The sequence below is a fragment of the Apaloderma vittatum genome, unplaced genomic scaffold, assembly GCF_000703405.1.
Source record: "Apaloderma vittatum isolate BGI_N311 unplaced genomic scaffold, ASM70340v1 scaffold28877, whole genome shotgun sequence".
Lineage (NCBI taxonomy): Eukaryota > Metazoa > Chordata > Aves > Trogoniformes > Trogonidae > Apaloderma > Apaloderma vittatum.
The window spans coordinates 1-10000 of record NW_009726102.1 but is presented as its reverse complement, the minus strand read 5'-3'; the positions used below and the strand labels follow the sequence as shown (position 1 = coordinate 10000).

Genomic DNA, 10000 nt, shown 5'->3' with positions numbered 1-10000 from the left:
GGCTGGAGAAGAAGGGCGGGCGAGATCCGAAAGGCCATCGGGGAGGGAGGGAGGAAGCGAGTCTTGCGAGTAGCCCCGGGGTTAAACACGAATTAGTAGCTCCCAACAGCCAAGACGGGATCAAACAAGACTGACTTAATGTGTCGCTGCGAGAGCCTGCCAGAGGTTTTATTCACTGCCTGTGTTCTTTTTTGGTTTTTGCTCTTTCCCAGCCCCTGAAGGGAAGCGTTCCTCCGGGCTAACAGCTGTGTGGGTCGCTCGTAACCGCTTCGCAGTCCTGGATCGCATGCACTCGGTGAGGGGACGAGCCTAACGGGGTCGTCTTTTTAACGGGGTGTCTTGTGTCTCGTCGCTCGTCAGCCCCACAGATGGGAAGTGGGGCGATGGGGTTAAGGGAATTATTTGGAGATCTAAGTAGACTGGCAGAGAGCAGGGCAGCAGACCTGCACGGCCTGGCCTTGATGATTTTGGAGGTCTTTCCCAGCCTCAGTAACTCTGGGAAGAAGTGGAATGGTTGAAAAACTATTTAACTTCTTTGGCGGTAAATTATAGCTCGATTGCCGGAAGCCAGTTACAGCAGGTGAGGTCGGGAATGAAAGCGGAGCAGAACAGAGCTGTGAGGCCACCTGGGTCACTTTCAGAGCCTGAAAGTAATGGGGAAATGAGGAAGATGCAGGTTCAATGTTTACTAAAGCTCTTTGTTCTCACTTCTGGAGCAGAGTGTGGGAAAGAAGAGGGGAAAACGGTCATAGAAAGTTTTTCCTGCTTGAGTGTACTTGGTGTGAAGAAAAGTCTTGCTCTTTGCTCCCTCCTGTATTGTTATTTTTTTCCTTCTTTAAGTTCAGGATGTGTTTTGGCTTAGTGCATTCAATTTTATTTCATGCCTTTTCTCTTACTCCTCCTTGCCTTCCCTTTCTCCACTCTCCCCTCATTTCCTTCTTCTATCTGCACTGTGTTCTCTCTCACTTTTCCCTAATATTTCCTTCGTTCACACACTCAAAGGGCTTGCAATCAGGCAGCATTGGGGCTGGAAAAAAAAGGATAGACGGTGGCTGCACCCTGGCAAACTTGTGGTTGGGTTTTCTAGCGGGATAAACTCTGATCCTGCTTCGAGAAAAGCTGCAGTTCTCATTTTGGCCTCTTGTCACTGCTGCAGGAAAAATCCCGAGTTCAAATAATGCAGAATTTCTTCGTAGAATCTCCCTGAACTCTCCTGTGCTGTTCCTGATGGCAGATTCTCATCAAAAACCTGAAGAATGAGATTACGAAGAAGGTGCAGGTGCCGAACTGTGACGAGATATTCTACGCCGGCACGGGGAACCTGTTACTGAGGGATGCCGACTCCATCACCCTCTTCGACGTGCAGCAGAAGCGGTGAGATCCAGCCTGCCGGGAGATGTTTGAATACCGTAATCCTGCTGGCGGGTGCCCTCTGGGGACAAATAATAGCTATTAATGCCCTCCAGAATTCAGCAGCAGCTGTAGGCTGCTGATCCAAACAACTGTTATGAAGAACAGAGGGTAAAAATGTGCCAAGGTGCATTTATGGTGCGGGCACCACGCCAGCCATCAGGGGGAGACGTGTGCCATCCCCTTGGAAATCCTGTGACTGGGGGAACGGGTGCTGGAAAAGGAGAGAGAAATCCAAAAGCCTCGACTCCCATCAGGCTAAGCTTGCCTGATGTCTCGTCCCCTGGGTTTTACATCTCTGCAAAATGCTCTCTTTGTGCTGGTGGGTGTGTTGCTGCAGAGAAACAGGCGAGGAGTTGGTGCGTTTGGCTTTCTTTATAGGCTTGAGAAGGTTCTGGATTACCTTCAGATAGACAGGGTGTCGTGTTGATTGCTTACATCCTAGAACTTGCCTCATTTCCTTATTTGTGTGCCTTCGTCTTTCTGGTATTGCTGGGAAAGTTGCAAGTGAATTAAACACCGCAAATGCTGCTTAGAAATGCCTTCCATCCTGTGTTTTGTTAGATCTGTCCCTAAAACCCCCTCAGAAATTGGGTTTTAAAGCCACTTGTCACTCAGATTTATTTGTCATTGCACAAATGTGGAGGGAGGTTCTTTTTGCTCTGCTGCAGGTAAATTTGCTTCTGCCTCATGATTTTTTTGAGGCCCAGAATGGCAAAAAAGGGGCTTCAGAGCCTTTCAGGGCTCTTGGGTGCTGGTCGTTACCGCACAGAGCCTGATGGCAGAGCTTGCTGTGGAAGGATATTGCTCAACCTTCTGGTGTTGGTGCTGTCCTTTCCCAGAACTTTGGCCTCGGTGAAGATCTCCAAGGTGAAATACGTCATCTGGTCGGCTGACATGTCCCACGTAGCTCTGCTAGCCAAGCACGGTAAGCGGCGGCAGGCGGTGCTTCACCCAGATCTGACACTCGATATATTGCTAAGACTGTGGGGGAGAGAGAAGTGCTAATTCAGAGGCCGGTGTTTAGCAGCAGGGGGTTCCCCAGCCTTACTTCTTTGTTGGCTTTCTCCTCCAGCCATCATGATCTGCAACAGGAAGCTGGAGTCGCTGTGCAACATCCACGAAAACATCCGCGTCAAGAGCGGCGCCTGGGACGAGAGCGGCGTTTTCATCTACACCACCAGCAATCACATCAAATACGCCGTCACCACCGGGTGAGTCTGGGAGGCGTGTGCCTGCTCCTCGAGCTGGCAGGCCTCGTGCAGGCTGCCCTGGGGTTTTTCTGGCAGGTGCCAGAGCTTGTGAAAATGACGCTTTTATTACGGCGTGGATGAACCGAAAGGCAGCGAGAGTGAAACACTTGTGTTTGGTTGCTTACCCTGGGCTGGGTGGCCGCGCTTTTCGACCGACCGAGGCGCGCTTTTATAATCCAGGCTAAAATACCGTACAGAGTCATAGAACCGTAGAATGTTGGGGTTTGGAAGGGACCTCTAAGAGATCATCTCATCCAACCCCCCTGCCAGAGCAGGGTCATCCAGGGCAGCCACACAGGAACACATCCAGGCGGGATTTGAACATCTCCAGAGAAGGAGACTTACTCCCTCTCTAGGCAGCCTGGGCCAGGTCTCTGGCACCCTCACAGGGAAGAAATTCTTCCTCATGTTGGGGTGGAACTTCTATGCTCTAACTTATACCCATTGGCACAGGGACCACGGAATTATCCGCACCCTGGACCTGCCCATCTACGTGACCCGCGTGAAGGGGAACAACGTGTACTGCCTGGACAGAGAGTGCCGCCCCCGGGTCCTTACTATCGACCCCACGGAATTCAAATTCAAGCTGGCGTTGATCAACAGAAAGTACGATGAGGTGAGGAGGCATAAGAAGCTTCAGGCTTCCCTGCGAGTCAAGGGAAAGTTGACAGCTTCAGTGCCTCGGCCTCTCCTTCGCAGGTGCTGCACATGGTGAGGAATGCCAAGCTGGTGGGGCAATCCATCATTGCCTACCTGCAGAAGAAGGGGTACCCGGAGGTGGCCCTGCACTTCGTGAAGGATGAGAAGACCCGTTTCAGCCTGGCACTGGAGTGTGGCAACATCGAGGTGAGCTGGCAGGGGGTGCTGCGAGAAAGGGGTCTCCTTTGGGACACGTCGCTTCCAAGCCTTTACTTTTTGCTCCGAGGAGTATCGGGAAGAAGTTGTGTTAGTTGAGAGTGACGCTGTTGAGGACGATAGAGGCCTCACCAACAGCTGGGAGCGCGATGTAGCGCAGCGATCCTTGTAATCCTGTGCTTTCCACCGCTGACGGAAGCCTGCAGAGAAAACTGCTTTCTGCAAAAACCCTTGCGACCCTGTCGATTCTCTTGTTAGATCGCTCTGGAAGCGGCCAAAGCTCTGGATGACAAGGGTTGCTGGGAGAAACTGGGAGAGGTGGCGTTGCTGCAGGGAAATCACCAGATAGTGGAGATGTGCTACCAGCGCACCAAGAACTTCGATAGGCTCTCCTTCCTCTATCTCATCACTGGCAACCTGGAGAAGCTTCGGAAGATGATGAAGATAGGTGAGTGGCGAAGAAGAGCGAGATAAGAGGATCTGAGCATCGTTCCCGGAGGGAGCAAGCGGCGTCACAGCCCAGGCTGAGAACAGCAAAGCTATTGTGATTTTTTTTTTTTTTTCTTTAAAATTTTTTCCTCTTTTGGTTTAGCTGAGATCCGAAAAGATATGAGTGGCCACTACCAGAATGCCTTGTATCTGGGAGATGTGGCAGAGAGAGTGAGGATCCTGAAGAACTGTGGGCAAAGTGAGTACTATCAGCCTAATCCCTTACCTGAGAAACTGAATCAGATGAGCAGAAAGTGCCCCAAGAGCTAGAATATCCTTCAGGAGACCCGAACCAACAGTAGAGCGTATTCAAACGATTAGTTATTTCACATTCTAGTCCTAAATCCAGCAATGCCCCTAAAGTTGTGTTTCTACACCTTGGTGCTGTGTTAATCTTCCCTTTGTGAGAGTGTGGCTGTGCATGTGGGAAGCTTTCTGTCTCCAGGCAAGAAGAAGATGCACTCACCTTCGTTGTGTCTCCTTTCAGAGTCTTTGGCCTATCTCACGGCTGCCACTCACGGTCTGGATGAGGAAGCTGAAAGCCTGAAGGAGACCTTTGATCCCGAGAAGGAAACGGTTAGCAAACTGACTGATTCGTTACAAGAGCTCTGGGGTTTGGGCGGAAGATGACGGTGGGGTTAGTGTGACAGATCAGGCAGCTCCTTTCAGGGAGGCAGGACCCATCCCTATTCCAGTCCCCACTTACCAGACTTGAGACTGTGCTGCTTGGAGGTGGGTAGGTCGAAAAACAGAATTTTCTTCTGCTCCTCGCTGTTCAGATTCCAGACATCGATCACAACGCGAAGCTGCTGCAGCCTCCTGCTCCCGTCATGCCTCTGGATACCAACTGGCCCTTGCTGACTGTCTCCAAGGGGTTCTTCGAAGGAACGATTGCCAGCAAAGGTATCGCTTTGCACGTGGAAAGCTGCGTGAACCTGGGCTGCGTGGACATATTTGTCTCCGTGGCTCCTGAGCTGCTGCTGTTAGCCCCAGATTTGGGGTGTGTTACCAGCAGAGGTCAGAATCCAGCTTGGCATTTACACCTTCCTTGGCAAATCTCTCGAATCTTTGGCCTTTTCTGAATCTTTGGCCTTTTCCCGTCAGGTGGGACTTGACGTTTGGAGGGGAGGGTGGTGGTCTGGCAGGATTCTTCGCTCTAGACCTGACCCACTCAGAGACGAGTAAATAAAGGAATAAAATAAAGGCTCTTCCTTTTTTTTTGTAGGCAAAGGGGGTGCCTTGGCTGCTGATATCGATATCGACACTGTTGGCACCGAAGGCTGGGGAGAAGATGCGGAGTTGCAGCTGGATGAAGGTAGGTGAACCCAAGAGTTTCCCTGGCCAAAGCGCAAGCTCTGCGCGAGAGCTCTGCCAATTTTTCCCCTGCCTCTTCGACGCAGATGGCTTTGTGGATGCTGGAGAGGGCTTTGGAGAGGAAGGTGTTGGTAAAGGACAGGAAGAAGGAGGTGGATGGGAAGTCGAAGAAGATTTGGATCTTCCCCCTGAGCTGGTAGGAGGCATCCGGGCGGCTTCTTAAGTAGTTACCTGGGAAGGTGATGACAGCTCCTGGGGCTGGTTGTGGTGGGGAAACTGTGGTCTGGGTTCGTCTGGAGGCTCGGTCACCGCAGCTGTGGCCAGCTGGGATTGCATCGGGGGGCTGGAAATTTCCACGCTAATGGCTGCTCTCTGTTTTCCCCCAGGATGTTCCTGCTGGTCCAGCAGGAGGAGCAGAGGATGGATTCTTCGTGCCTCCCACCAAGGGCACCAGCCCGGCTCAGGTAGTGGCACAAGCCTTTAATTGTCCTTCTCAGGATTTTTCTACTTTGACACTTCTGGGGTTGGTTTTTTTTTTTTTTTGATTCAGTCCTTGTTACACTTATTTGTCAGCATGTTAAGGGGGATTTGGGTAAGAATGTTTGTCTAGGCATGATTCCTTTTATATGTGTTTCCTTTCTGTTCCTGTAGGTGTGGTGTAACAACTCTCAGCTTCCTGTTGACCACGTTCTGGCCGGCTCCTTCGAGACAGCAATGAGAGTAAGTTTCCCCATGGCTTTCTAGGGAAAAGATACTCTGTTTCTAGAGAAAGATATTTTTCTCTCTGATCCAATGCAAAGCTTCGTTTTGCATCGTTTGGGTGTAAAATAAGAGGTGCTGTGAGCCTGAGTGACGTCTGGGCAGCCTTTGTACAGCCCTGGACAACTTTTACTCAGCAGATCAACTCTTCTCTTCCAGCTTCTCCATGACCAGGTCGGAGTAACAAATTTTGGCCCCTACAAGCAGCTGTTCCTGCAGACCTACGCCCGCGGCCGTACGACCTACCAAGCCCTGCCGTGTCTCCCGGCCATGTACGGATACCCACATCGCAACTGGTGAGTGATGGGTAACTCCTTTTCCGGGCTCTTTTCCTTGGGCCACGTACCTCCCGGACTTCCTGACAGTCGCAGCCAGAAATAGCTCCTCCCTCTGGTGTGATGGAGGAGCCTTGGTGGCTGAAAAGAGGGAGCACTCTGTCTTCGACGGGATTTAAAGGCGTCAAAGAACCGGTTTAGTGTGTTTTAGAGACTTAAAACCAGGGTGAGTGATGCTGTTTTCTGGGACTAATGCTCTGCCTCTGACAAAGCTGGTCTGAGGCATCTAGGGAACCACAGGTGGGTTTTTACACGCCTGGAAGCTGCCGTAGAAAAACGAACTGGATTTCCCAGCCTGTGCTCATGCAGAGGGAGCTGCGCAGCGTGGGTGGCGGAATTACGGACGCCCGGATGTCTTTTTGTGCTAAGCTAATGGCAAAGAACGACAGCGTGGCTCCGGGTCAAAACATGCCTGCCGGGTTGCAGGTGAGCTGGGAGTGCGTGTGTTCCTGCTTTTTACCTGCAACCCTCTTCGGCTCCCCCAGGAAAGAAGCAGGTTTGAAGAACGCCCTCCCTGCCGTCGGCCTGAAACTCAACGACCTCATCCAGCGCCTCCAGCTGTGCTACCAGCTCACCACGGCCGGCAAGTTTGAGGAAGCCGTGGAGAAGTTCCGCTCCATCTTGCTCAGCGTGCCCTTGCTGGTGGTGGACAACAAGCAGGAGATCGCCGAGGGGAGGGGCAGACTCTTCCGGCCGTGCCCGTGCCCGTGGGGCAGGACAAGCCGAATGCCTGACTCTTGTCTCCCTCTCCCACAGGCCCAGCAGCTGATTGCAATTTGCCGGGAGTACATCGTGGGGCTCTCGATGGAGATCGAGAGGAAGAAGCTGCCCAAAGAGACCCTGGAGCAGCAGAAGCGAATCTGCGAGGTATGTGAACAGGAATTTCTTCGCCGTGAGGGAGACAAGGGGGGAAATAGCCTTCGGGTTGGAAAGGACATCGGGAATCCTCAATTCCACCATGTCCTCCTTTAAAGCAGAAGTGGCAGGGGCAACCTGGGAGGGGTTTCTTGGGGCATCCATTTATTCACGTGGTTGGCAGTGATCGTATCGCTGTTTTCCTTTCTTCCCCTGCTGCAGATGGCTGCCTATTTCACCCACTCCAACCTGCAGCCCGTCCACATGATCCTGGTGCTGCGTACCGCTCTCAACCTCTTCTTCAAACTCAAAAACTTCAAGACAGCTGCTACCTTTGCCCGTCGCCTGCTGGAGCTCGGTCCGAAACCTGAGGTAGCCCAGCAGGTACGTCCGTGAGGCGCAGGGGCTGAGAGGCTCTGCCGTGGCAGACCCCAGCGGCACTGACGCGGTGGCTTTTTCCGCAGACTCGCAAGATCTTGTCGGCGTGCGAGAAGAATCCCACGGACACCTACCAGCTCAACTACGACATGCACAACCCCTTCGACATCTGCGCCGCCTCTTACCGCCCCATCTATCGGGGCAAACCCGTGGAGAAGTGTCCCCTCAGCGGAGCCTGCTACTGCCCCGAGTTCCACGGGCAGATCTGCCGCGTCACTACGGTGAGGGGGGTCCCAACATCTACCACCCGCTCCCTGACGTTTCCCTTGAGAATCCCCTCCCGTGCTTGCCCCTAACTTTGCGGACGTTTTGGCTCAAGCAGAACGTCAGAGGACTTGGGAATTGAGATGGGATTTGCGAAATCCCGTCTAGTCTCAGGGACTGACATTACAGGGATCATTCTGGAGAACCAGAATGGTGCTGGGTTGAGCTGTCGAGTTGCTTTGAAGCATTAATCATCTCCTTTCTTGTTCCTCAGGTGACGGAAATCGGCAAAGATGTCATCGGGCTGCGCATCAGCCCGCTCCAGTTCCGCTAGGACGTGCCCGGCCCGGGGAGGTGCTGAGATCGGAGGGAAACGCTCTCATTTCCCAGCTCGGCGTGGAAAATTTCCCCTCCCAGCTTGTAGTTTAGCCTCTTCGCTGTAGCTTGTGCTGTGTCTTACCTGCTCTTCCCCACCCTGGGAATGCCATAGTGAGAGTTTTCTTCCAAGTAGTAGCAAACTTGCGTTTCTGCCTGTCCCAGCTCAGCAGTCAGGTACTAGTGTTGATTTTTTTTTGTTGTGCTTTTGTCATCCTAGCAACCTTTCTCAAAACAATCAGTTCCTCTCATGAGTAAAGTAAATTGACCGTCAAGATTTTCTTCCTGTTTTGTAGTTTAGTTGGCCTAACTGAGATAGGAGAGAAAATAGTTTCTTAATTTCCTCTTTTCACATTCCCCCCCATACCCTTCCCCTTTTTGCCGTCTTAAGCTACCAGACTTGGAGGGGTTTGGGGTCATCCTGTAGTCCTGAAATAATTTATTACGCCAGCAGGGGCTGCTTTTGCTAATGATTGGTGTGTAATTGCTTGTGTCAATGCTCAAATTACTCTTACTGGTCTAGCTGTACCCTCTAGTGTTCCTGCACCTTTCCTCGTGGCACAACAGGTTGGGGGATCTCCAGAGCCGGGCAAATCGTAGTTTCTGGCAGGGATGAGAACATGCGTGTTCTCGCGTCAGTGGGGAAGCGAAGGGCAGGACTTGGAGATCCTCCTCCCTCCTCGTGCTTTCTCCTCCCTCACGATGCTGAAATAAAGCCATGCCTTACACTAGGATTTTCAACCTTTTATTTTAATACGTAAAAATGAGGAATGGAGATGTGCTAAGCTTCTGGCTTTGCATCCGTCTCGTTTAAGGAATGTTCACAGTGGTGGGGGAGAGGCGCGGATTAGGAGGACACGAGGCTTAGGAGGAAGGGGTGGTCACAACCAGGGTGTTGTGACAGGCCACCGCGATGCCCCCAATGAGGTTCAGGAACTCCTGGAAGTCCAGCTGCCCGTCGCTATTCAAATCGAGTTTCTTCATCATCCTGTCCACCACGGCTGGGTCCTTCTGATTCTGCAAAAACGACCCGAGAGATGGGAATCCGCCTTGAGGCCGTGGTGCCGCTCGCTGAACCCCCCCTCCCTGGCCCAGGGGTGGAATTGAGAACCAGGTTTGTCACCGGTGGAGAAGGATGAGCAGAGACAGAATTCATGGAATCAGGAGGATTTGGGTTGGAAAGGACCTCGAAGATCATCTAGTTCCATGGCAGGGACATCCCCCACTAGCTCAGGTTGCTGAAGGCTCCATCCTTGAACACTTCCAAGGATGGAGCATCCACAACCTCCCTTTCCATGGAGGGCCCATCCACAACCTCCCTGGGTAACGTGCCAGTGCCTCAACTTCTTCCTTAGATCTAGTCTAAACCTACGCTCTCCCACTTCCAATCCAGTCTGGCTCCTGCTGGGAGCGAGCTCTTCCCGCTGCCCACCCCAGGAAGCTTTAATCGCTCTCCCGGGGGCCGAATGCAGCACATGCCACGGAGAAACTTGGGTTTTTTTGCTCACCTTCGTGAAGGCAGCCAGCTCGGTGTTCATGAAAGCCAGGAACTCCCTCTTGGAGAGGGTGCAGCTGTCGCCTTCGCGCCCCGCGTACCGCTGGAAGACGGCCAGCAGGGACTCGATGCAGCGCTCGGTTTCCGTGGGCTGCGGGAGCAAGAGCAAGTTCAGGTGAGCAGAACCCGACTCCTATTTCTGGGCTGTAGAGAGCGGG

At 52.5% G+C, this 10000-nt stretch overlaps 2 protein-coding genes across 2 annotated transcripts in view; one reads left to right on the top strand and one right to left on the bottom strand.

Moving 5' to 3' along the window:
- Positions 1 to 8246, top strand: part of COPA (coatomer protein complex, subunit alpha) — a gene marked incomplete at its 5' end in the record, with an annotated part of 15748 nt that extends 7502 nt beyond the window's left edge. Inside the window, 20 exons of the mRNA XM_009873161.1 lie at positions 213 to 295; positions 1235 to 1374; positions 2253 to 2338; positions 2486 to 2624; positions 3117 to 3279; positions 3363 to 3509; positions 3777 to 3966; positions 4111 to 4206; positions 4495 to 4583; positions 4787 to 4910; positions 5233 to 5322; positions 5408 to 5517; positions 5708 to 5785; positions 5973 to 6041; positions 6240 to 6376; positions 6901 to 7085; positions 7170 to 7282; positions 7493 to 7654; positions 7735 to 7929; positions 8187 to 8246. Coding sequence (XP_009871463.1) covers positions 213 to 295; positions 1235 to 1374; positions 2253 to 2338; positions 2486 to 2624; positions 3117 to 3279; positions 3363 to 3509; positions 3777 to 3966; positions 4111 to 4206; positions 4495 to 4583; positions 4787 to 4910; positions 5233 to 5322; positions 5408 to 5517; positions 5708 to 5785; positions 5973 to 6041; positions 6240 to 6376; positions 6901 to 7085; positions 7170 to 7282; positions 7493 to 7654; positions 7735 to 7929; positions 8187 to 8246 — 2456 coding nt within the window. The remainder of the gene's footprint in view (positions 1 to 212; positions 296 to 1234; positions 1375 to 2252; positions 2339 to 2485; positions 2625 to 3116; positions 3280 to 3362; positions 3510 to 3776; positions 3967 to 4110; positions 4207 to 4494; positions 4584 to 4786; positions 4911 to 5232; positions 5323 to 5407; positions 5518 to 5707; positions 5786 to 5972; positions 6042 to 6239; positions 6377 to 6900; positions 7086 to 7169; positions 7283 to 7492; positions 7655 to 7734; positions 7930 to 8186) is intronic.
- A 905-nt stretch (positions 8247 to 9151) lies between these two features.
- On the bottom strand, positions 9152 to 9933 carry S100A11 (S100 calcium binding protein A11; the record flags this gene model as incomplete). Its single annotated transcript, XM_009873159.1, has 2 exons — positions 9152 to 9304; positions 9796 to 9933. Coding segments are annotated over 2 exons (291 nt in total), but the record flags the coding sequence as incomplete, so codon positions are not given.
- Positions 9934 to 10000: the final 67 nt, after the last annotated feature.